The sequence below is a fragment of the Lampris incognitus genome, chromosome 7, assembly GCF_029633865.1.
Source record: "Lampris incognitus isolate fLamInc1 chromosome 7, fLamInc1.hap2, whole genome shotgun sequence".
NCBI lineage: Eukaryota > Metazoa > Chordata > Actinopteri > Lampriformes > Lampridae > Lampris > Lampris incognitus.
In genome coordinates this window covers 24,695,275-24,723,199 of record NC_079217.1, presented here as the reverse complement: position 1 = coordinate 24,723,199, position 27,925 = coordinate 24,695,275, and the positions used below count along the sequence as shown (strand labels likewise).

Genomic DNA, 27,925 nt, shown 5'->3' with positions numbered 1-27,925 from the left:
CTTAGTAGTGCAAGATATTTCCTTCACATGCTACTTATGTTCTCCATTTCAGGAATTTGTGTTTTGGGATGGAAAAATACAGTATTATAAGGTTGAGTAGTTTACACTGTAGTTTTCACTTTGCCCAGAAGAGCATATGCTGCTCTGCTTCATACATCATATCTTTAGTTAATGGCTTGCTGTATTTTTTACATGCCTACTTAATGGACTGTTAAATTGACCTGGTGGTGTGACTTCCCAGTGCGGCATCACAAAATAATCTTCTGTCCAGTGAAGACATTGAGTACAGCCACAATACTTTTTTGACAACTACTAACAAATTAATATCCTCCTTCACAAGGAAGGTGCAATACAAACCTAGACAAAGGAACACTTTACAATGGCTTAAAGATGCCATACACGATATTCAGCACCAGCATCTCGGACCAAATCAAAACAAACTTTCCCCCTCCCTTCGTGGACCTCCCCCCTACCCCCTCCCTCACGTTCTTGGCTATTATTTTGTTCGGTTTGGTTTGGTTGGAATATTAATTTTTACAGTAGTTATTTTATTAACATTAGTCATGTATTCAGCTTGGTAAGGAGTTATTTCTTCGATCTGCCAAGTGACCTAAATCCATGTAACATAATTATTAGCTGGTTAGCTATCCTGCTAACCCTAGCTATCTTACATGCACTAACATGCACACGTGATGCACTAACATGTGCACGTGGCTGGACTGGCTTCCAAAACAAAGAACAGAGAAGCTCGTATTACAACACACACAGAGGGAGTGTGACTCCATTCTCTGCTCCAGATGCCATTATTCCACTATCTCTTTACATAGAAACTAGTTGTTTGCTGCTATATTACTGTTCGAAATCTCATTTATAACACTTTTAGAGCACTTAAATCTGGTCATAGTAATTACAAGCATATTTTTACATCCCTTCGAAATAAGGTAGTAAGGGACATAAGGAAGACTAAAACTGTTTTTTTTTTTATTAGAGTAATTGATGAAGCAAGAGGAAATGGGGAAACTGATTTGGAAAAATCTTAATAAATTAACTTTACGAAATAATGATCAGAGAACAAAGGAACCTGAACTTAAAGTGAATGGAATCTTAACCCAAGATCATGATATGGTAGCAAGCACTTTTAACAATTTTTTTTTTATAAATTCAGTTGAGGAGTTGTCCCAAAGATTCTCCTCCAGCTTGTACCCCCATCAGAAATATCTGAATCATCCTTGGTAAACATCACAAGCTCTTTAAGAGACTCAAAAGCAAGGATGCTTATGGTTTGGATACCATGTTTTTTTTAAATCACATAAGGATGCCCTAGTCTGCCCCACTGCTCATCTGATTAATCTGTCATGTAAGTGCCTGAAAGTCAACTGTTGTGACACCCATTTTCAAGGCTAGTGACCAAACTGTGGGAAACTACAGACCCATCATTATTTTACCTGTAGTGTCTAAGGTGGCCGAGAAATGGGTAGCAAAGCAGCTGACCACTCACCTAAACAAGGGTTATACCCCTCTGCACCAAATGCAATTCCAATTTCGCACCAAACACTCAATAGAAACAGCCAGCTGCTACTTTCTTGAAAGTGTAAAGTCAAAATTAGGGGAAGGTGGTGAAATGGGTGCAGTTTTCTCAAATTTAACGAAGGATTTCGATACTGTGAACCATGAGGTACTCCTGTCAAAACTATCCTTATTTAATTTCTCCATTGGTGCCATTAAATGGATGAACTCATTTAACAAACAGGAAGTAAAGTGGACGTATTGGCAATACTCACTAATATACCTTAACTGCAACATTGGTGTTCCTCAAGGATCAATACTGGGCCCTGTTTTGTTCTGTTTGCATATAAGTGACTTGCCTTTAGTCTGCCCATCTGTCAACATACAAATGTATGCTGATAACACGGTTCTTTATCCATCCATCCATCCAGCCATCCATTATCTGAACCACTTATCCTGCTCTCAGGGTCACGGGGATGCTGGAGCCTGTCCCAGCAGTCACTGGGCGGCAGGTGGGGAGACACCCTGGACAGGTGGCCAGGCCATCACACAGGGCCGACACACACACACACACACACACACACACACACACACACACACACACACACACACACACACACACACACACACACACACACACACACACACACACACACACATTCATACCTAGGGGCAATTTAGTGTGGCCGACATGTAGGTTTGGTGAATCAGCCATACGATGTACATGCTAAAAACAAACAAGCTACAAACAAACTAATTACAGCCATGGTCCATGTATCTAATTGGTCAGGCTTACAACTTGTTATGTATGTAATTTCGTTGCACTATATTTTGCATTTTGTTCTCATTGTGCTGGTCTGTGTAACTGTGCATTGATATCTGTTGTGATGTGGGCTACATGACCTGAGTTGACCAAGTAAAAGCGAAAATGGAGCTAAGCTTAAGTTCTTCATAACAACGCGTCTGTGTCTCTGTTAAGACAATGTTTGTCTGAGGTTGAATGTGTGTGTGTGATAAGAACCATAAACAACAATTAGCGATGAGGATTTGCTAGTTACAATTGGCACAGTGCGCTGTTTCGCGTGAGTGAAGGACGAGGAAAACTGAAACAAGAAGGGTGCCTCATCGGAAGAAGCATCTCCACAGATGGGAGCCGTGAATAATAGGTTGTTGTAGCAAGCTAAGCAGACTGCCGCTAAGTTGGAGAAAAGACCAAACGAACACAAAATATAAATAAAGGCTGGAGGTATTGGAAAATGGACGGTTTTGATAGCTCCACAGAAGATTGGGCTGGGCAACATATGTTGAAAAATTAGAGCAGTACTGTCTGGTTAATGACATTAGTGAAGGAAAGAGGGTCGCAGTCCTACTTAGTGTAATGGGAGCTAAAACCTATAACTTACTCCGTAACCTATTGGCTCCCACAAAACCAGCTGACAAGTCTTTTAATGATATCATGGATGTCACAGGGTACCACAGCAGATTTTAGTTTCCATCGACTGTGGAACAGTTTAGGTTCCACAAACGAAACCAGCTGAGTCAATTGCAGATTTTGTGGCTGAGCTAAGGAGACTGACTGAGCACTGTGACTTTGGATTGAATCTGACAGATGCACTGAGAGACATATTTGTATGTGGGTTGCACAGTGAGAACATACAGAAAAGATTCATAACAGAGAGGGTGCTGACATCAACACGTGCAATTGAAATAGCCACTTCAATGCAAACAGCTGCCAAAGACAGTGGAATTGCAATGGCAGCTGGCACAAGAATGTACTATATACAAAATATGCAGGAGACAACAGAAAAATCCCACATGCTTTTCGTTGTGGAAAGAAATCACACACTCCAGCTGACTGTATGTTTAAAGACAAAGAGTGCAGACAATGTCAGAAACCAGGCCACATTCAGAAAATGTGCAAAGCAAAAATAAAAGAGAAAAGATTTCATAAATACAAAAAGAAAAACCAAAATGTGCATGACATTGATGAAAGTGATGCTTCTGATTCAGACTCTAATGATCTAGCTTGCTTTGAGGGTGCTCACTCATCAAAGGTCACAACAGGGGAATCATGTGGGTTTCACCCAAAGTGGAGGGAGTGACACTGAAGATGGGGCTCGACACTGGGTCCACCTTATCTGTGATCTCCAATAAAGATTACCAAGCACATTTCTCACAACTGGAAGTAAAGTCTGCAGCTGTGATGCTAAAAACATACACTTGGGAGAGGATAACACCAATGAGAGGGGTCACAGTGAAAGTCCAACATGGTGATCAAAAGTGTGCATTGCCCCTGTATGTCATAAAAAGAGGAGGTGTGCCACTTTTTGGACGTGAGTGGCTACAAGAAGTGCAACTAGATTGGCAGTCAATCAAGGAAATGCATGCTACAGAAGTCACAGGAAAACAGGGCAACCACTGTACAATGGGAAGACTGAATCAGATGCTCACAGAGGCGGGACAAGTCTTCCAAGAGGGCATTGGGATGCTAAAGCACATGAAAGCTCAGATTGTGCTGGAAGACCATACAATTCCAAAATTCCACAAGACTCACCCGGTGCCATATGTTCTTCACCCCAAAGTGGAGAATGAGCTCCAAAGACTGGAAAAAGAGGGCGTTCTATCCAAAGTGGACTTGTCTGAGTAGGTGACACCAATAGTTCCAGAGGTAAAAGAGAACAGCACGGTACGCATCTGTGGGGATTTCAAAGTAACCGTTAATCTGATGCTGAAAGCTGAACCTTACCATGTATAAATGACATCTTTGCTGCACTGGGCCAAGGTAAGCAGTTTTCAAAAACTGGATCTGGCACAGGCATACCTACAAATGGAGATGGATGGGTCTTCGAATAAATACCTGATGAACATGACAAAGGGGCTTTATCAATACAACCACCTGGTGTTTGGCATAGCTTCAGCCCCAGCAATATGGCAGAAGGCCATGGAACAAGTATTACAAGGCATACCAAACACACAGTGGTATCTGGACAATATTGTAATCACAGGGGTGAATGACAAAGAACACCTTGCCAACTTGGAAATGGTCCTTAAGAGGCTATAAGATTTTGGATTAAGGGCGAACAAAGCCAAGTGCGAGTTCTTCCAGGATTCCACTGAGTACTGTAGTATCAAAATTGATAAAGATGGACTACACAAATGCAAGGACAAAATTGATGCTGTTCTAAAGATGCCGCCACCACAGAATGTTTCCCAACTGTGCTCTTTCTTGGGCTTGGTAAATTACTACTGTAAATTTCTGCCCAACCTCTCAGCAGTCCTTCACCCATTGAACTGTTTGCTTCAAAATGGGAATAAATGGTGCTGGTCCAAAGAATGTGAGAGTGCTTTCAAAGAGGTTATAGCCACCTCAGACAATGTGCTAACACACTACCACCCCAAGCTGCCGCTCAAACTTGCCTGTGATGTGTCCTCATACGGGAATGGAGATTTGTTATCAAACAGGTTTGCTGATGAAACAGAGCGCCCGATAACATTTGCATCCAGCTCCTTAAATGCAGCCGAATGTTACTATGCTCAAATTTACAGGGAAGGCCTGAGTCTGGTCTGGGGGGTGAGGAAGTTTAATCAGTACTTGTACAGCAAGCACCTCACGCTACTCCCTGATCATCAGCCCCTGGTGTCTATTTTCAATCCAGCAAAGGGAATTCCAGCAGCAATGGCCGCTGCATGACTTCAGCAGTGGGCATTGTTTTTTGGTGCCCACACCTACAGCACTGAGTACAAAGGAAGTCACCAGCATGGGAATGCTGACAGACTTTCCCAGGTTCCACTGAAATCTGCACTGCCAGGAAATACCAAAGAACTGGCAAACATTCCTCATGGCTCAAGTGGATCCATTATCAGTTACCAGTGGAGAAATCGTGTGTGAGTCAGGTCACAACCCTACCTTGTCCAGGGTGTATGACATGACATTGAAGGGCTGGCCAAACAAGGGTGACCCATCTCTGCCAGCTTATTCCAGTTGATGTGAACAGTTAACAGTGAACCAGGGATATGTTTTGTGGGGAGCAAGTGTTGTCATACCTCCAAAGCTGCACCCCAAGGTCCTGACTGTATTGCATGAAGGGCACTTCGGCATTGTGAAAATGAAGAGTCTCGAAGCTTCGTATGGTGGCCGGGAATTGATGAATAGCTGGAAGCGTTGGCCAAGACATGCAATAGGTGTCAACAGTTCCAACACTCACCACCACCAGCACCTTACACATGCGTGGGAGTGGCCTACCAAGCCTTGGCAGCAGGTGCATATCGATTATGCAGGACCTTTCCTCGACCACATGTACATGGTTGTGGTCAATGCACATTCAAAATGGCTTGAGGCCTTCTGTACAAAGACAGCAACCTCCTCAATAACTGTTGACCTCTTAAGAGCCTTGTTCTCACACACAGGACTTCCACATCAGATTGTGTGTGATAATGGCACACCTTTCACTTCTAAAGAATTCCAACGCTTTGTCAGGAAGAAGGGTATACAACACACCACCATTGTGCCATATCACCCGGCTTCCAATGGGCAAGCAGAACACTTTATCCAGACCTTCAAGCAATCCATCAAGGCCATGGACAAAGACAGTGGGTCACTACAGCACAAGATTGCAAACTTCCTGCTGGCATATCGGAACAGTACACCCGCCACAACTGAACAGACACCAGCAATACTTTTCCTGGGACGTCCTCTGAGATCACATTTGGACTTACTGAAACCCAAACTACACCAGTATGTACAGCAGAAACAGTCTGACTCTAACCTACATTCTAAAGTGCGACCACTTCGCACCTTCCATGTTGGACAGAACATAATGGCCAGAGACTACCAAAACAATGCTCAGAAATGGCAGTTGGGCACCATTGCATCACAGACGGGACCATTAACCTACACTGTCAACATGGGTCATGACATGATCTGGCGTAGACATGCTGATCAGCTGATGGATGTGGCTGGACAGACGGTCATGAATTCAGAGCCTACATATGACTCATAGGGACCTGAGTGTTGAAGTCAAGTGCCTGGCATCACTGAAGATGATGATGGTGGCTCTGAGACAGTGCACCTACGGCTCTAAGTCCTATTAGTAGTGTGACTCTGACGCCTGTGAGGTGTTACCCAGAATGAGTTCGTAGACATCCAAAGAAACTCAGATTGACACGTAAATAGATGTAATTCACTATTAGTTAAAGCATGTAGTTAATGACCTCCTATATGTTACTGTAAGTTGTTAATGTGAACATCAATGCTGTGAGGGAGGAATGTTGTGTATATAATTTCGTTGCACTATATTTTGTTCTTGTTGTGCTAGTCTGTGTAACTGCACATTGATATCTGTTGTGATGTGGTCTACATGACCTGAGTTGACTAAGTAACAACGAAAATGGAGCTAAGCATAAGTTCCTAATAACAACGCGTCTGCGTCTCTTAAGATAACATTTGGCTAAGGTTGAGTGTGTGTGTAATAAGAACATATACAACACACCTGAACATAAACAAAACTGTCTACATGTTTTTCTCACAGAAACCCACAGACTTGCCAACCTGATGTTTTTGTTAAAAGATAAAGGCTCAGTGTGGTGTCTTGATTTTAAATACCCTGGAATCATTCTGGATTAAAATCTGTCGTTTAAAAAAGCAAGTTAAAAAGGTGGCCAGTACTGTCAAATTCAACCTGGCTTGCCTAATCTTTAAGGTCTTCCATGGCCTTGCAACCCCCCCCCCCCCCCCGCCCGCCCCACTGAACCAGTTCATAATACAGAATGATAGCAGCAGCAGGGCAACAAGGGCAAGTATCAGAGGGGACTGTGTTGTACAATAGAGACGTGCCAAGTTGAGGCAAACAGTCTTTTCAGTCAAAGCCATCCACAACTGGAGTAGTCTACCCATTGAATTAAGAGAGAGCACTAATTACCCAACCTTTGAATATAAACTTAAGATATGGCTTAATGCAAACCAAACTTGCAAATACTTCATCTCTGGCACTGCCTTTACATACTCTCATTGTTTTTATATATCTCTGTTACTTCTGAAATGTATTGTATTGTATTGTATTGTATTGTAGTACTTGTTGAGGCATTGTATTGATGACAGTAGGTCTTTAATTTATAATAAACTGCCCAGGGATGAAAATTAGCTCATTAGTTAACTCTGGCATGTTGATGTGGAAACTGAAATGTTGATTGTGCACTGTCCCTGGTAAATAATAATAATTTTTAAAAAAGCTTTCTTTCAGTATTTTGTGCATTATGTTTTGTCTCTATTCACTTGTTTTGCCAACCACGCGTTTGACTGATATCCACAAACAATGAAAATAACTGAAAGCTTATTAGCATGGAATAAACATATAAAGAAAATAACCACTTATAAGGAAATTATGAAGAAAGGGGAGATGAAGATGAAGAGAATGCAGGAAAGAGATGGATTTAAGACTTGAGGTGCCAAAGTTCGATGTGTTGTGTTGGTAGTGCAATGTTGTCCATTTTGGCCAACGGTAGGCACAGTGCTAGCCAGCTGGAAGGTGAGCCACTATGGTTTGTTCCATCCTGTTCACCACCAAGTGTGAAATGAAGACTTCGCTAACTATTTGAACAGAGAGGTGTGAAAAGGAACTCCATTGGGGGGGTACAACAAACACCTTTGGTGCCACTGGAACTTTCGCTACAGTTCACAGGATTGCATGAAACACAATCCAATATACAAGCATTCAATAGACTGGTTGAAATATGGAGAAAGAATTCCTTTTGGAAAATTGTTGAGGGAAAGATGTTAATTGTATATTGAAGCAGTTAGCCAGGTATGTAGGCAAGCACAGCTTGTTTGAGCCTGGCAGCTTGCCTGACTACAGGCTGAATAATGGTAATGATAATGAAAATAACCTATCATTGATATTCACAATAAGTTGAATCAGTTCATCTGGACACAACGTTTAGTAGGAGAAACGTTTCATCACTCATCTGTGACCTCTTCAGTCTCAACTGACTGCAGGTATCCCCACCCTTATAAACAGCACAGTTGCATAACGACCAAAACCAACAATCAGTTTCATATGCAAATTACCATGACTATTAACTAGAGTTACAATGGCCATGTGTACTATTTACAGAGGTTTGGGGAATAGCTGCAATCACAGCATTGTAAGATGGCGACAGATGTACCCCCCCCCTTTTTTTTTCTCCCCAATTGTATCCGGCCAATTACCCCACTCTTCTGAGCTGTCCTGGTCACTGCACCACCCCCTCTGCCAATCCCAGGAGAGCTGCAGACTATCACGTCTCCTCTGATACATGTGGAGTCACCAGCTGCTTCTTTTCACTTGACAGTGAGGAGTTTCGCCAAGGCGATGTAGCGCATGGGAGGATCACGCTATTCACCCCAGTTACCCCCCCCCCCGAACAGGCGCCCTGACCGAACAGAGGAGGCGCTAGTGCAGTGACCAGGACACATATCCACATCCGGTTTCCCACCCACAGACATGGCCAATCAATTGTGTCTGTAGGGAAGCCCGTAGGGAAGCCCAACCAATCCGGAGGTAACACAGGGATTCGATCCGGCAATCCCTGTATTGGTAGGCAATGGAATAGACCACCACGCCACCCAGACGCCCCCCCCCCCCCAATTCAGGGATGGTCATTCCCTTTTCACATAGATGGCCTCTTTGACTCCCCATTCAAACCAGTGTTCCTCGCTATCAAGGATGTGCACATCCTCATCCCTTTTTTTTTTTGGGTTTCCCCCCTTTTTCTCCCCAGTTGTACCTGGCCAATCACCTGAGCCATCCCATTCGCTGCTCCACCCCATCTGTCGGTCCTGATAGGGATGGCTGCAGACTACCACATGTCTCCTCCGATACATGTGGAGTCGCCAGCCACTTCTTTTCACCTGACAGTGAGGAGTTTCGACAGGGGTACGTAGCACGTGGGAGGATCACACTATTCCCCCCAGTTCCCCCTCCTCCCCCCGAATGGCACCCTGACCGACCGGAGCTAGTGCAGCAACCAAGACACATATCCACATCCGGCTTCCCACCAGTAGACACAGCCAATTGTGTCTGTAGGACGCCTGACCAAGCCAGAGGTAACGAGGATTTGCACCGGCGACCCCCATGTTGGTAGGCAACGGAATAGATTGCTATGCTACCCGGACACCCCACATCCTCATCCTTGAAAGAGGTGCCACTGGCCTGTAGATGGGTGTAGACTGCAGAGTCCTGGCCTGAGGTGTTAGCTCTCCTGTGTTTTGCCATCCTCTTGGCCAGCGTCTGTTTGGTTTCCTCAATGTACAAGTCACAGCAATCGTCCCAGCACTTAACAGCGTACACTATATTGCTCTGTTTGTGCCAGGGGACTCGTTCCTTGGGGTGGACCAATTTCTGGGTCAGCATGTTTTGGGGTTTGAAAGCAACTGAGACGCGGTGTTTGGAAAATACGCATCTCAACTATTCCAGCACTCCCGCCTGGTTTATGCTTAGGCAGCTGTTGTCCTTCTCCTCGCTTCGATCAGCTAGTGCACTGTTTGGGCAGCTTCCTGGCTTTGTTAAATGCCCAGTTAGCATAACCACACTTAACCAGGGCCTGTTTATTGTGGGATTTCTCCCCTTCCCCGGCCGCTGTGTTAGTGGGGACGTTGTCATCTCAGTGGTACAGCGTCCTGATGACTTCCAGTTTGTGCTCCAGTGGATGATGAGAGTCAAACCTTAAGTACTGATCAGTATGTGTTTGTTTACAGTAAACATCAACAATCAAATGTCCTCCATCATCAATTGCAGTTTCAGTCTAACAAGGCTAACCTGTCATTTTTCACATCCTCCCTGGTGAACTTGATGTGGTCATTCAACTTTCTGGGATTTCCTTACCTGGATTATTGAACACGCATCAGTATGTTGTTGTTGTTGATGATTTTTATTTGCCCAGTGCTTTTGAAAACTGAATTTGCAATGAAAAAAATTAGGACAGAAAGAAAGTAGATAAGGTGTTGCTTTGTAAAAGTTGGACCAAAATGAGTGCAAAGTTGTTAATGTAAATTCTGAGACAGGCCACTGTTAATAATTTGTCCTTGTTTAGTAGTAATTCTTTATTTTGGACTTTAATGTTTAAATTCTAATCTAAAAACACAACATACATGCAGGAGTGTTGCCTTTTTGAGACATTTTCTGGTGAATAACAAAATTACTACCATTATTTCCTTATCTAACAGCTGTTTTTTCCCCCCAGTATTTACAATTGTAAATGTCGATTGTCTGTGCCTGCTGGAGATGTTTCTAACTAGCCTCGCACAGCTAGCCTACAATCTCGCCTGCTCAGTTTTTTCGCGACGAGATATTAGCGATGGATATTTGCCAAAACTGTGTTAGACCTCTCTGACCGGCGAAAAACAACATGTAAAGGCCTGCAAGTGGTTAGTTAGATTGTTTGTAGTACAGCTGTCCCATGGCTCATCAGCCTAGCCTGCATCTGTGTTTCATAAACTTCCACTTCACCAAGCCTTGAAACTACTCTAATTTACTACCAGCATGGGTGGTTACTAAATTTTTATAAGAAGTGTTTTCTCTGTTGGTCCTATATCTTGGCTTGAAAACAAAGCAATATTGAAGCATAAGATAGAACATGATTAAACTTTGATGTAGGGCTGTGCGATATGACCAAAATTTCATATCACGATATAGGTCATTCATATCACCGTAACGATACATATCACGATATAGCACATTTTCTGTAAAGTCAAAGAATAAATAGTTTATGTAAAATGACCACATGGAAAGGCCTATTTTTTATTAAATTTTGAATTATATACACGACAAATAAAAGGTACTTACTCATATTTGATTGCTTTTCTCCTTTTATTTAGAACCTTTGCACAAATGTTCAATTAAGCATGTAACAAAATAATGTATAAAATATAAAACGATAAATAGAAAACACTTTTCAACTATAGTTGCATAGGTGGTAAAAGAGGCTAGTGGTGTTTGAGTCTGTTATGGGGCACGCATCACATTTTGCAAAGTGCGGTTTTCTGGTCCGTGTCAGACTTTTCATACCCAAACCACGTCCATATGATAGAAGTAGCCCCTCTCAGGTACAAGCTCCTCGTTTTGTCCTGGGTGATGGGAGTCCTTCTGTTCAGAATTACCCCGTTCTGCGTTATGTTCACTATCCTCCATGTTTGTTTGTATTGCCGTCAATGCAAATTTCCTGCCTGTGTCCGCGCTGTGCAAAGAGTGGAAAGTGTTGTCCAAATGATGAAAAATATTGCCATAAAGAGTGTGATTTTCAACACAACGAAATAAACAATAGAGCTTAATATGAAATGATAGACGTCTTCTATCGTCACATGATATAGTATATCGTCATATCGCACAGCCCTACTTTGATGATTGTATCATCATATTATAATACAGTATAACACACACACACACACACACACATATATATATATATATATATATATATATATATATATATATATATATATATAGTATAATAGACATAATAGACATAATAGCAAAAAGAAAGCAATTGGACTCATTACACAATGAAAACGCTCCCATAATTCAATAACAGGAAAATGCAAGGTCAGCAAATCAGAGGCTTAACAAAGATAGGGTAGATATACTCTTACCTCCACAGGTAGTTTGTTCCAGAATTTATGGCTCCTGGTTACAAATGCCGTCCCACCTTTCGACTTTAACCTGAACTTTTGGACAGTAAAAAGTTTTGGCTTTTAATCTAAAATAAGTGAGCGAATGAAGGCGAGAGACACAGTGAGGGGACAATGAGAGCTGGGTCAGTGGTTTGAATGCTTGGAGAAAGAAGGGTGGAGTTCATGGCCTGTGAGCCCCCAGAGCAGACATATAATCCTGGTTTTCATTTATTTTTTGACTCTATCTAAACAAGCAGCTCCTCTGTCTAGCATGCCACGACCTGTGTTGTTGTTTTTTGTTGTTTTTTTTTTAATTACACAAAGTAGACGAACAGATTATTTTGTTTTTGTTAAACAGTGCAAAAGAGTGTTGATTTATTTAGGTTACACTATATTTTGATTTTGATTTGCCCCGACTGAGCTGTGTGTGTGTGTGTGTGTGTGTGTGTGTGTGTGTGTGTGTGTGTGTGTGTGTGTGTGTGTGTGTGGCTCAGGTATGCATGGGTCTTTGTGTGCTACACAGTCGGTGTTAAATTTTACAGCATTATTATAACCACATCAGAATGGCTGGGTCATCGCAACTCCCTCCTCCCTCCCTCCTCCATCACCCCATCCCCTTCCAGTTCCCACTCTTCACTGAGGAGGGTGGACATTATGTGGAATCAGGGCATTTCTAAAAAGCTTAATCCTCCCTTTTTTTCCCCTCAGAATTGACAACAAACTACATTTTGTTCAGGCAGGCTCCGCCACACATACACACACACACACACACACACACACACACAGATGGTAAAGTAAGGACAGTAGTTAGGAACAATAATTACATCATACTCGGTCGCATACCAAAAGCAGTCCGTCATGTACATAAACTGTTAACTAATAATACTTGCTGCAGACCTACACTTGAGCAAATGGTAACTATTCTTTTCATTGCACTCGCACACAGTGAGCCACACATGCATGGATAAACAAGAAGACACATTTAGGAGTGTGATGGAATGAAACATGAAGTGATAGATTTAACTGTTTCCGGGAGGCTTGTACCATAATTTTATCAGGAAATGTCAAAATGTAAACCACAAACTGTTCTAATGTGCTACATCGGCGGCCCTCCTTTACTTTCTCTCCCTGGCTACAGACTACCTGGCAAAGCATGGCCGTCTGAGCGAGCTGGAGGCCAGGAGGAAGTTCTGGCAAATCTTGTCGGCGGTAGAGTACTGCCACAACCGCAACGTTGTCCACAGAGACCTGAAGGCTGAGAACCTGCTGCTGGATGGTCAAATGAACATCAAGATAGCAGGTACTGTGGGTACTCTGTATACTAGGATACACATATATACACTCCCTAACATACACACACACACACACACACGTGTAACCACATACACAGAGGAAGACATTGATTCTTACACACCTGTTCCCACATGCTCTGTACAGCAACGTAAGTTAAATATAGGACAATCATTTGAATGTTAACCATAGTAAGAGGAAGTACGTTATTCACAAACATTTATGAAAAGAATAAGGATGAAACACTTTTGTGATCAACAGAAAGTTACAGACTTCCTTAATTGCCTCAGTATGCAACACTTCTGTTTTGATCCATTGCCTTCCATGATCTCATAGCTGGCATAGTTGAAAAATGTCTTAACTACCTGCCCAGGCCATTAGAACAGTGTTGAGAAGTGACCAGACGCTACCTACTAGCTAGCCTGCTGGCTGAGGAGCGGGGGTGGGGGGTTGGGGGAACATCACTGGTAGTGTTGAAAGTCAAAGGTCTCATCCTTTAACACCATTTAAGATGCAGATGGTATTAAAGGTCTCACTTATCCTTTTATACCATTTAAGATGCAGTTCTTCTAATGGCCCCTAGATGCTCGCTCCAAAAAGTCTTGTTGTATGGAAATCAATGGGAAAAACTCCACCATCTCTTAAAAATACAAAGTGAATACTTTTTTTCCCCACAAGAAGGCTGGAACTCAATAGCTAATTTCAGCTGTTAAGAGAATATAAAGGCTTAAAGGTTTAAAAAAAATTGTGAGGGGGGCGGGGTGCCTTGATTGACAGGTCTCTCTCAGGGGTGATTGACAGGTTGTTCATGCTTCTGAAGCAGGTCAACTCAGCTCCACCCATGCTGCACCTCATTGCCCAAATTTAGATGCTTTGGCTCCAAAATCTGACAAGATGGCAGCAAGCGTCAGGCATCCGGGTAACTTAGCATTCTATTCCGTTGTTTACCAACATGGGGATCGCCTGTTCGAATCTCTGTGTTACCTCCAGCTTGGTCGGGCGTCCCTACAGACACAAATGGGCCGTGTCTGCGGGTGGGAAGCCAGAGGTGGGTATGTGTCCTGGTCACTTCACTAGCGCCTCCTCTGGTCAGTCGGGGCGCCTGTTCAGGGGTGAGGGGGAACTGGGGGGAATAGCGTGATCCTACCACGCGCTATGTCCCCCTGGCGAAACTCCTCACTGTCAGGTGACAAGAAGCAGTTGGTGACTCCACATGTATTGGAGGAGACATGTGGTAGTCTGCAGCCCCCCCCCCCCCCCCCCCGGATCGGCAGAGGGGGTGGAGCAGTGACTGAGTGGTGTGATTGGCCAGGTACAATTGGGGAGAAAAGGGGGGGATAAAAACAAAAACAAAACAAAAAAGATGGCAGCGAGCGTGAACGCTAACATCACTTTAAAAACCTTATGGGTGAGGTCACTAATGTGACGTCCATGTTTTATAGAGAGCATGGTTCAGAGGGGAGAAGGGGCAGAGGGCTTTTTACAAGGAGTTTGAGCTCACTTGGGGGAGGAAATGATGCAATGAGAGGAATTGGCTACGCTGAAGAGAGAAGTAAAGAAAGAACTGCTCTGAAACGGGGAAGAAAGAAGAAAAGATGTGGGGAAGGATGGTAGGGATCTGCTCGTGGGAAGAGAGTAGGTGTCAAGGGAGCAATTATGTGGTGATAGTCATGCAGTGACACGCTGTTTGATGCTGTGAAATCATGCTTTTAAAACATACATTGCTTAGAATTATTGCAATGACTTTTCCAGCCCCTGAGGTGGATTTCCCTGTAGACACAAGCACACAGACACAGCTTCTGTATGTAAGATTGAAAGACCACGTTTGATTACACATTACATGTCAGTGCCTTCTGTGTCATTCCCCGCTCATGTAGGTTGTCTTTTATGTTTACGTTCATGCCATCTCTAAATTTAATGCTATTCTTTTTATTTATCTATCTATTAGTTTGGCTCTCTCGATTTTCCATATAACCGTACCGGATAGCTGCCTGTTGATTTCATCCTCTACATGGAGCCATGGACTGAGAGACGCTCTCTTAGTTCTAGGTCTGCCCCATTTCCCAAACATTTGTAATATGTTCTTACTTTTGCTGGTGGCTGCTGTGAACAAGCTACAGATTAATTCCATTTGATCGGTTCACTCGCTCCTGTAAACATGTCTTACTTTTCTTTTCTTTTTTACCCCCCCCTCCCCTTTTTTTTTTCTCCCCAATTGTACTTGGCCAATTACCCTACTCTTCCTTCCCACCCGCAGAAATGGCCAATTGTGTCTATAGAGATGCCCGACCAAGCCGGAGGTAACACGGGGGTTCGAACCGTGTTGGTAGGCAGCAGAATAGACCACTACGCTACCCGGGCACCTACACTACCTGGGTGCCGTAAACGTGTCGTACTTAAGAGCGGTACGGCAATCTGATGGCGTTTGATTTTTTTTTTTTTTCAAACTATCACCATTCAGAAACATAGCCATAAATATTTCTAGGTCTTGAGTTGGCAAATTGCCGCTACATTTTTTTTTTTTTACAGAATATTGACTTCAGCTCATGTTCACACCTAAACCAGACATGTAAAATTGCAGCACATATTTACAGATTAGGATGCATGTTTCAATGAGGTTAAAGAGACCAAGGTTTACGGTAGAGGAGAGGAGGTGCAGTCTTGTGGTTTGGTCGAATGGGAGGTTTTTGGACGGGTGGATATTGCACTGAGGTCATTGTCATTTGGAAACAGGCTGTTCACCATGAGTCATTCGAGTATGAGAAGAGGCCAGGGTTCGCCACAGGAAGAGGTTCATTAGGGGATAGAGAGGCTGAGTGTTGAAAGGTGGGGGAAGGGGGGCCACAATGGTGTTTGTCAAACCTGCAGTGGAGACATATAATGTAAGTCTCCAGGATTTACCTCAGGGGGGAAAAAAAATGCCAACCAGAGCCAGTGGTATGGTGTTTGAATACCTAAAACCTCATCATTCCTGCAGGGGCTTGGTTTTAGTTCAGCCTCCAAGTAGGCCTATCAACTCAAAAACTTCAATCCAGAAGTCTTATGATTGTCCAAACGAGCATCCCAGCCATCCTTGTCACACAACCTTGGCCAGTCTTCACTAGCTGCACCATTATTCTTAAAGTATCAATTGGGCAGTTAAAGACAGATCATACTTGCATATGTATTAATAGTGTAACTGGTGGAGAAGTACTTCACCTGTTCATGATGGATTTTTTTTCTCCTTTGGCTATGTTTCTCTGCAGAGGTTCCATGTTGACAACCCGTAGGTGTTATTACCCCGGCAGTCATTATCACAAACATGTCTGATTCACAACAGCAGATTGGGTTTGAAGTGAGAAATAATGAAAACAACATTACCTGGTTTGTGATTAGAAAGGCCTCTCTCTGGGGAGGACATGATGAGTGAGGTACATCATGTACCTTCCACCCACTCCTAACCCTCCCCTGCTCCTGCTGCACCGCTCCTGTTTGTGCAACTCTTAACTGCGTATTTACTCCTTTGTCTTATTTATCCTTCTTTCCACAAAAAAAGAGCTAACATATCAATTTTGTTTCTTTTACTGGCTACAGAAATGCTGTCCTGACATTGCTAAAAAAAATAAATTAGCCACTTTGGCATTGTACAAGATGGGTTGAGAAGACATTCACCTTGCTTCTTTGAACGTTTGGTCTAAATGTCAGGTGGCATCAGAAAGCCTCTCTGAGACATGGATTTTTTTGGGGGGGGGGGGGGGTTTGGTGTCCGAATTTTTTTTTTTTTTAACTTTTCAAAACCGAAATTTCCATAGCGATTGGCTAGGTGCACTTGGGTGTGAAAATGGGGGCAGGGTTTCAAGTGGTATGCAAATGCTATCTGTTCATTCTTCACACAACTACTTGTGCCGCCGTGTTGACTGCTCACTGTGAGCAGCTTCGAGGAAAAACTCTTTGAGAGCATTCACCTTTATATGCATTTGTTTGACTTTTCAGGTCGCCATTACAGAGACACCCAGAAGTCACTGAATTCTTAGAGGCAGATAGCGGAGGCTGTGGGGTGAAGCCCGGAGGAGACCAAAAGTAAATGGAACCAGATGCGAGATAGATTGAATAAAGCAAAGAAGAGAAGATGAGATGAGGGATGTTAAAGGGGATGAATGGAGCAGTTGAGGGAGAGAAGACGATGCCCATGCTGTACATCCAACTTTCCTGCCTGTGTCCCTTTGTGACCAGCAGACAACAAACAGTGTACCCGATGATGAGGATTGCAATCCCTCCCCTCTCTATGATGAACAGTTTCTTGCTCCACCTTTGATTTTTGCTGTTCATAAAAGATTTGAATGATTTTACTGCCTAACATGGTCAGAGGATGCATCATGCAAACTAGTTTGAAGTATGATGTTGACAACCTAGGACAGGGTTTTAAGCTCTGGAGAAATGATGCCTGCCTGCTTGCCTTTGAAAGGCCACACCCAGTCGGCCAGCCTGAATGGAGCTCACCCGAGCAGTGGTCAGGCAAAGAAAGGTCACACCAATGATGAGGTTGGTGGGATGGGGGGGGGTGGCTGGCGGTGCCCTTTAAATTTACACTTCAAAGTGTGTCTTTAAGCTCGAGCTGACAGACGGAAAGGAGGGGAGGGAAAGATAGCGAGTAGAAAGGGGCAAGTCAAAGTTGGCGTACCATGAGCAGAGGTTTAAAGAGTGTCGCTCAGCAGGTGAAGGCACAGAAGAAGGACGGGTGCTAAGGTGACAAAAAGTGGAGTCAGGAGAATGTCAACCCTATCTTGTTTTTTAACATTATCATCATATAGGGTAGGCTCCAGCATCCCCGCAACCCAAATTCGGATAAGCGATTTGGATAATGGATGGATGGATGGATTATTATTATTTTGGCGACAGGCATGGGCGCAAGTCCATGAATACTTGGATGGCATCCAGCGCTTTACCTGTGTCCCCGTCCATAGGGTTAGTGGTTGTGTCAGGAAGGGCATCCAATGTAAATTTTGCCAAATCGTTATGTGGATTGACAAAACCATACCGGATTGGTTGAGGCCCGGGTTAACAACAGCCACCAGGGTACCGATGGAAACTATAAAATCCGGTGTAGTGACCCCTGAGAAACAGGGAACAAGCCAAAAGAAGAAAGAAGATTATTATTAGTATTATTTTGCGCCAAGTTGGTCAAACTGTGTCTCCAGAACAGAACATTCTAAGCAATTGCATCAAAACTCATCCTCTTTACCAAGTATTACTTGGTAAGACAACAGAGACATGAACACTGGACTCCAATTTAGGCGCACCAATATAGTAGCTTGAAGAAACATGCCCATCATAGCCCACCAAACACATGTACACAAACGCAAACACAGACATGCACATTGTGTCTCTATCGTTGTTGCATATGGGCTAATATGCTAATAACCGTGTGTGCAACACACAAACATACACCTCCCCGCCCTTTCTGTTGAGCAGTGCTCTGTGTGGCCCGCAGCTTGGTGGGGTGTTTGACGTCAAACAGTCTGCTCAGTATTCAGCTCCATGAATTGGGTCACAACATCTGATGATAAACTAAGTGCTCTGCTCCACTCCTCTTTGCTTTTCCTGCATCCCGCTTGTCACCTAAACAGTGGCATCAGGCATCAAACACAGCGCTAAGAAACCCCCATTGTCCTTTGCTGCTCTACCCCTTGCTTCATTCCACCTCGCCTGCGTCATTCCCCAAACTGCAGCACATTCATTGGACTCAAATTTTTATACACCCGTAGACCAGCATACATGGGCCTGCATGCTTTCACGCACACACATACCCACACACTTTTCTCCTCTTCAGTGGGTGTCAAAATATAGCTTTTTAGTCTGGCTTCTTCATTGTCATCAACCCACTCCCCAACACATCTTCAAAGTCTTCCAATGTTGCGTAGTTACTAGCCACGCGCTAGTATGCGTATATTTCCGTTTGTGAGTGTGCGTGGGCTCTATGTGTGTGAACATGCCCTGCTAGGTCAATATCAGTGACTCAGAGCCCAGATGCTTCAATGCTGACCGAAACCGAAACCAGATGTGTGTGCATCAAGCCCGTGTTAATTTTAGATGAGAGTTATGAAACCATGGCGTCTCGGCAATAACTGTGTCATCTACCAAAGTGCAGAGAGAGAGAGACAAAATTATTGCTGTAAGCACATTATACAAGCGCTGTCATGGCAGTAAATGAAAACATGCATATTATAGCTGAAGACATTAGGTAAAAATGGCACATGTAAATCCTCTGTTCTCACTTCTCTGTCTCCCTCTCAACCTACAAACCCTCAGGCTGATCACAGTGTTGAGCTGCTGGATCACTGGAGAGACTAAACCAATTCTCTGAGCTGCTGACTGTGTGTGTGTGTGTGTGTGTGTACACCCCCACCCCTTATATAAGCCATATCTATCTATTTTCTGTCCGTCTGTCTGTCTATACACACCAGTGTTATTTAATAATAGTAATAATGATAATAATAATAAATCAAACTTATATCGCGCTTTTCTAACACTCAAAGTCGCTTTACAATAAACGGGGTGAAACAAGACAACAGATAAACATAACACAGACATACAGGGGTGAATGGGGAGGGGGGCTACGAGAGGGAGAAGCGGCAGCCACACACGACGCCAGCAGTACTCTCCCACTTAAACACATACAAAAGGGCAAGAAAAACAAAAAACAACAGCACTGTGGACGTTGATTTTCTGTAGGGGTTTACTCCCGTAACCTATTCCTCTCCAGAGGTATCCACCAGGCAGTGGCACTATTTAACCCATAACTGGGGGCTGGTTTGTGGGCTTCAGAGAATATCCACACACATCTAGGGGCCAGACCTCCTCCGAGTCCCTTGTAGTTCAGCCAGGGTCCAAGGTGTACCCAGTTACTGTGTGTCGCCATGAGGAGGCACTACACAGGGCTTGCTGTTGGAGAGACTATGTACTGGCAGGGAGAGACTTACGTGCTCGGCTCTCCTGTTCGCGTTTCTGCAGGCCAGCGGTGAAGGTTGAGAGTGAGACGTGACAGACACAGAACACTACACCAACACACTAGACGCTTCACAACAACCCCACTTGCAGAAGATTATTTATAAATTCTTCTTTGGATAGTTTTTCTTTGATTTATATAACCGTTAAGAATGATGGGAAGGGGGGGGAATTAACAGAGGCCTTGTTGTATTATCTGTGGCCGGAGCTGCTGGGTCCTGGTGCAACTGTTGTGGCAAGGCAGCAACAGTCTGGGGCCAGGAAGAGCAAGTTCACGCAGAAGCTAAAATTCCAAAACATATTATTAACAGGAAATGACATGAGAGGGAGAGACTTAGGATTGTGCTGATGGAGACCATGGAGGGAGCTGAGGAGGAAGTTGGGGATAGAGGGAACGAGAGAGAGAGAATGATACAAAGTGATAGTAAAAAGGGTAGGCTGAGTACTAATACATAAGTTGTCCCAGTGAGATTCTGTGGTACAGATTTTTTTGCTTTTTGTATTATTTGAATAAGAAGCAGACATGAGTTTATTGGAGCTTTGTCTGTCTGTTTTTCTGTCTGTCTGTGAGAGCGTGTGTGTGTGTGTGTGTGTGTGTGTGTGTGTGTGTGTGTGTGTCCCCAGTTCAGTTGATTTCTTTGACATGTTCTTGTGATGAAGATGAAGTATTTCGTTCTCAGCACTCTCCGGTGGACCAATCAGTACATAGTGTCTAAATGACCTCATGCCAGTCTCCAGGGAGGTTAACTCATGAGGGCCAATTTCCTCAATGTAAAAATATGTGGATCACATGGTATATTGTATAATAAAAAAAAATTCTCCAGACCTTTCCATGATATTTATACATTCAACATAAAATATAACCCACCTCCATTAAGTTGTAGACTGTGTGGGCTGACTCTACTCTGATATCGGTGCAGTATTATTTTCTTACTGTTGTATCTCATCACATATATAGAAATAGTCAACATGAATCCATTTTTCTACCCTAAATCTGTTTCTCAAACTTCAGCATCATCAACAATGAAACAAAAGAGGTGCAAATGTTGATTGGAGTTGGTACCAGTAGTGTCTGTAGAAACTATAGTTAACTGTGAGAACAGGTATGAATATTGGCCCACTAAAACAGATCTTCAAAGTTGCTCCCCCCCCCCCCCCCCCGTTTTCTCCCCAATTGTATCCGGCCAATTACCCCAATCTTCCAAGCCGACCCGGTCGCTGCTCCACCCCCTCTGCCAATCTGGGAAGAGCTGCAGACTACCACGTCTCCTCCGATACATGTGGAGTCATCAGCCACTTCTTTTCACCTGACAGTGAGCAGTTTCACTAGGGGGACGTAGCGTGTGGGAGTATAACACTATTCCCCCCAGTTCACCCTCCCCCCCAAACCGCCAGAGGAGGCGCTAGTGCAGTGACCAGGGCACACACCCACATCCGGCTTCCCACTCACAGACAGCCAATTGTGTCTGTAGGGACGCCCGACCAAGCCGGAGGCAACACGGGGATTTGAACTGGCGATCCCCATGTTGGTTATGCAAAGGAATAGACAGCCATGCCACCCAGATGCCCACAAAGTTAAGACTTTTTCATTTTATGCCTATTCTATTTCTTTCTCTCTCTCGCTCTCTCTGTTTCACACCCTATCTTATGTAGATTTTGGCTTTGGAAACTTCTTCCAGCCTGGGAAGCCTCTGGCCACATGGTGTGGTAGCCCACCGTATGCCGCCCCCGAAGTCTTCGAGGGCCAACAGTATGAGGGCCCGCAGCTGGACATCTGGGTAGGACAAAGGACTAGAGGACTCGATGGCAGAGAGCTGTCATCAGTCTGTCTGTCAAATCATATATGCATTGATTCAACAACTATCAAAAGTCTTTTTTGTTTATCTGTGCTCAGGTGTTTAGTTTTGAATTACTAATCTACATGCAGTGTAATTAACTATATGACATCAATCTACATGATGTCATATAGTTAATTTCTATCTGATATATAAGGTGAAATGGGAACAAAGTCTCAATGTAATAAACTCTAAAGCCTTTGTTCCTGTCAAAAGCTCTCTGTTTGTGCAAGAGGTTCAGTTATTATTTCCCAACCACAGTTTATAGCCCACTGTATATCATAATTCATTCTTTTTATGTTTGTGTGCGCGTGCATGCAAGCGCATGTGCATGTGTATGTGTGTGAGTTTGTAAGTGCCAGCACTAATCTAGGGCTTATGTACATCTGGATGCTGCTGATTGATTTGTGATGTAATGATTGTTCCCAGCCCTTGCCATGACCCTGCTCTTTGTGTATGTGTGTGTGCGTGCGCATGTCTTGTCTCTCTGCAGAGCATGGGGGTGGTGCTCTACGTGCTAGTGTGCGGTGCACTGCCCTTCGACGGCCCCACCTTGCCTGTTCTCCGACAGAGAGTCTTAGAGGGGAGGTTCCGTATCCCTTACTTCATGACCGAAGGTAAGACAACAGGTCAGGGGTTTTGTCCTCTGTCATGCAGATTCAAATTCCAAATTCACAGCCCTGTTCATGTGCAAATTCTCATTTTCCCACCATCCCGTCACTTTCACCACTGTAAGCCATTGAATGTCGCCGGAAAATCCATAAAGAAATGGTGGTTGAGAGAAATAAAACAAGTTTTACTGTACCGCCCACCATTCTGCTGAAAGTTCAATGGTGCACTCAACTGTGGTTAAAGCTGGTCAGGGGTCTCTTCATTAACAAAGACAACACCAATTTGAAGGGAATATAATCGGGAACAGTTTTGTGTCTTGGCTTGTGTGTGTGTTTGTGTGCGTGTGCACATGTGTTATATACACCCATGTTGCATGCATTTGCATACATGTGTGCACACTGCTAAGTTAGTGAGTCAGGTTAGCTAAATGTTCCAAAGCAGCCCTGCTGTTAGCGGCTGCGCTAGCTGACTGACAACAGATTAACTCCAGAGCTGGAGCTGTTTATGTAACTTGGGAGCCGGCCAGTGAATGCTTCCAGCAAACCCGTCTGTCTGTCTGCTTTTCTCTCTGAGGAGGCTCTGCCTGTCTGTCTGACTCGCTCTGCCTGTCTGTCTGACTCACTCTCCATCTTTTCAATGGAAAGACTTGCTGTATTGTCCACCTTTCATTCTGTGACTTTGTCCCTTGTCTTTCTGTCTGGAAGTCTGTCTGTTTCTCTTGTCTGGCCACCCATTGATCCCAAGCCTGGTGGAGAAGTCCGTGTTTTTTGAGGGGGGGGGTGAACTTTGAAACGTTTTGGATGTTAAGGGAATGTAGGAGTGTAATGTCTACCCTGCAACCAAGCCTTCAAACACACACAGTTTAGCCCTCGTTCCCTGAAAGAGGAGAACAGAGTGTACCATTTACTCCATCTACAAACAGCACATCTCTCCTCTTGTACATCTCACTGGCTAATTCTGCAGTATGTTCTTTATCGGTGAAGGTCTTTCTCTTTTGTCAGCTGTCCCAACAGTGACACTTAACATGATGTCTTGGTTTATGGTCGTTTTTTAACACTCCTCTAACTTCTCTGCTTTCACCTAATCTACTGTCTTCATGTTCCCACTGACTGAGATTAGATTACAGAAGATAACAAAATGTCAACCTCTCGAACTGCCGCCATCTGTGTTATCAAAGTACCGCTTTGCTTTGTTGGAGTCTTGATGTGACTTCACACCCACTGTCAGACTCAATGTGTTAACTGGGATGGTTCAGTGGTTGAGTCATTGTACTGCAATGTCATGTACTGGCTTGAGACAGTTGGTCGGCCAGTCAGTCAGTCTGCTAGCTAGCCAGTCATTTGGGGCCAGCTGCATTTTCCAACTCTTCGTGGTGGTGTCAAGGTCCCAGAAATGTGCTCAGCCTCAAAGCATTGCCATAAACAAAGCCGTCGCAGTGGATCGGTGTGCCTTTAAAGCTTCAGAGATGCTTGGCCTAGTCAAGCAAATTGTATTTGAATTAAATCTTGCGTGTAGTAGCTTAGTAGATAAGCAAGCTGCTTAGATGTCATGGCATGAGTTGGACAAGTAATGGAGAGCTGGAAAATGATATCTGTTTAGCTGGACCACCAGACCTGAGGTGCGAATAAAAGTCGGGTTATGGTATCTAATGTAAGTAGATGTTAGATCACCAGGACAACCAGGAGGAATGTGGAAGGGGGGAGTGTTGGCAGCCAGATCCCTGGTCTCTATTAGGAACTGTTAAAGTCTCCCTCCAGTAAATTATGTGACAGAATTGTTGTGAGTTTCACGGCTGTGATCTGATATCTACAGACATAAGTGGAGCAGTAGCACAGGGCGAGAATAAGCTGAGTTTCCATAGGCTTCAAATTAATGATAAAAATCTCAACACAGTGATGTCTCAAAGTTCACGACCATATTTCTCAAAATTAAATATGAGGCGTCACTTTTCCTCAACAGGTTTTATCCTTTTTTGCCTCTATGTTCAGTGGAAGGGGAAAAAAGGGAAAGTCGAAGTTTATAATGGGATAAAACATTTTAGAGTTAACACGAGATTAGAATAGCATTCCAATAATATGCTGTCATGTTTTCCCTGTTTTTTAATGTACCTTACCAGATGCACAGGCACATCAAAAATGGAAGAAAAAAAATCAGAACAAGGCACATATGAGAATATCAAATACAGGGATGATATTTTCTGTAACATATTAAAGCAGCAGGGAATATGGCCGGGGATGCAGGGTGGTAGGCAGGAATGCGGTGCATGCATTAGGGACACTGGCAGGCGTAGCCAAAGAGACTGTAATCCCATTAAGAACCCAGCTGTGTCTGACATCAAACTCATCTTGCCACCAATAAGAGGTCAGGAGCTCTCACTGGGGGGCGGGGGGGGCATCTTCAGGTACACCATGGATAAGATGGAGGAAAAACAAAGAAAACGCTGGGTATAAGATCCTAAGTGCTATTTCTGCCCATTAGGAGCCATCTTCAGGAAAGCTTAAGATGGGGTCATATCCACTGGCTGCTGTGCCTGAGTCATGCGGGACCCGGTGAAGGTGCATGTGTTTAGATGATCAACCACACTGCTTAGCCAAGACTTAGGCGGCAAAAAAAAAAGACTTGATGGTCTAGCAGAGCAATGAAAAATGAGAGAAGATATAGATATCTTGTGATAACTTGGGCCTACTGCTCTTTCTCTCTCTCTCTCACACACACTCCTTTCCCCAATCCCCTCCCTCTAAACCCCTCTCTATCACTCCCAAACAGACTGTGAACACCTGATCCGCCGGATGTTGGTCCTGGACCCGTCCAAGCGGCTGTCTGTGGCCCAGATTAAGGAGCACAAGTGGATGATGCTGGATGTGCCAGTTCAAAGGCCAATGCTGTACCAGCAGTCTGTGTCGACTGAGGGCGAGACGGGTGTGGGGGAGTACAGCGAGCAGGTCCTTCGTCTGATGCACAGCTTGGGCATTGACCAGCATAAGACAGTAGAGGTGAGGACGGAGCAACAGATTTTTAATGATGTTATGGAGTGAAAGAAAGGTTGAATAGTCAGAGCCACAGATTTATTTATTGCCACAAGAAAACAATGAATAAAGAGAGTTATATCCCCTACAAATATAGGGTAAAAAAACAGTAAATAGACTTCATTTATACAACACCTTTCCACTCTACAGATAACTCAAAGGGCCTTACAATTAATGCCTCACCTTTACCCATTCACGCAACACGTTCACACATACCAAACAAACTGTGGTCAGTATGTGTGTGGGTATGTGGGTACAAATATGTTTCCTGTAGAATGTATGTAAGAATCTGATTCACTTCACTTGCCACGAATAGAAAATGGTGTTTGTAGGGGTGTCCGGGTACCATAGCAGTCTATTCCGTTGCCCACCAACACGGGGATCTCCGGTTCGAATTCCTGCGTTACCTCCGGCTTGGTCGGGCGTCCCTACAGACACAATTGGCCATGTCTGTGGGTGGGAAGCCGGATGTGGGTATGTGTCCTGATCGCTGCACTAGTGCCTCCTCTGGTCAGTTGGGGCACCTGTTTGGGGGGGAGGGGGAACTGGGGGGAAATAGCGTGATCCTCCCATGCACTACATCCTCCTGGCGAAACTCCTCACGGTCAGGTGAAAAGAAGCGGCTGGCGACTCCACATGTATCAGAGGAAGCATATGGTAGTCTGCAGCCCTCCCCGGATCAGCAGAGGGGGTGGAGCAGTGACCAGGACGGCTCAGAGAGTGGGGTAATTGGCCAAGTACAATTGGGGGGAAAAAAGGGGGTGGGGGAAGAAAAAAAAGAAAATGGTGTTTGTGATATTTATGCAGACAAGTTGGTAATTCACATACTAACATCAAGGTTACACTGACAACAAACCTTTTTAAATATGTGTGGGGGGACGGTGAACAATGTTGAGTAGACAATGGGTTATTAATGTCTTGGGGTGCATAGACATGGTTCATGGGGCTGAAGTTGCATGTTATTAAAAGACTGACAGTACAGGAAAAATAATTCTTGGTAGGACAGAAAGTAAATGTCAAATTCAGTGGCATCTGTGGCACGGAAAGCCTGGTGGGGCACAATAAATTCTGTATGGCCAGCTACAGACTCGTCAATGAAACTACACACAAACCTACTTGCTCAATTAATCCAAACACAAATGCGCCTCATCAATTAGTGAAATCACAAATGCACACATAAATGTAACACGGCACAGGAGTTAGTGGAAGTGGCGGCATAGATATGAGTGACATCATCAATAACAGCATTTGAACTCACACAACTGGTATATTACCTTGTAATACAGCTTCACATTTCAAATCCAAAGTTATCAAGCAGCAGGGGTTAAACTGGGATTGTTATGTGGGGAGGCTTTGTGGTTTCAGGGTTACCATAGGTGCAGTGCAACATGTATGCACATAGACTACAAAATCTGACTGATATCACTTGACAAACTGTAAATAAAATACAACAAAGTGAGACAACCCTCTGCTCTGAACACTAAAAAGCTAATCAAACTCATTCTAAATACAGTTGGCAGTGTGCAAAACTACAGCTGATGACAAAATCTCTGTAAATGCACTCTCCTGTGTATCTGTATCAGTGGTGTTGTTACCACAAAAGAAGAGACTACATACAAAGTAATATGAATAGGACAGTCTCTTTAATAGTTATATTAATCTGGAATTAATTAACATCTTACAAATACACGCAGGCTGCCAACACTTTATCAAATTTCCAAACCTTTCCATTCCATGAGTGCTACCAAAAGATTGGAGGCAACCGGCCGCAAGCTATCTTGCTTTGGTATCATTTTGTAAAATTGAAACATTGCTTAAGCAGAATCTTCTTTCAGCTGCTCCCTGCTCAGTGGATCATCCGTTTCCATCTCTTCCTGTCCTCTCCATCTTCCTCAGTCACACCAACCACCTGTATGTCCTTCCTCACCACATCCATAATCCTCCTCTTCGGCTTTCCTCTTACCTGGCAGCTCTATCTTGAGCATTCTTCTCCCAATATACCCAGCATCTCTCCTCCACACATGTCCAAA

At 43.9% G+C, this 27,925-nt stretch overlaps 1 protein-coding gene across 2 annotated transcripts in view; it reads left to right on the top strand.

Moving 5' to 3' along the window:
* Nucleotides 1-27,925, top strand: part of sik2b (salt-inducible kinase 2b) — a 78,951-nt gene that overhangs the window by 28,781 nt on the left and 22,245 nt on the right. For both annotated transcript variants that reach the window (XM_056283448.1, XM_056283447.1), the window contains exons 4-7: nt 13,287-13,448; nt 22,076-22,200; nt 22,751-22,874; nt 25,636-25,862. In XM_056283448.1, the coding sequence (XP_056139423.1) occupies nt 13,287-13,448; nt 22,076-22,200; nt 22,751-22,874; nt 25,636-25,862 (638 nt within the window). The remainder of the gene's footprint in view (nt 1-13,286; nt 13,449-22,075; nt 22,201-22,750; nt 22,875-25,635; nt 25,863-27,925) is intronic.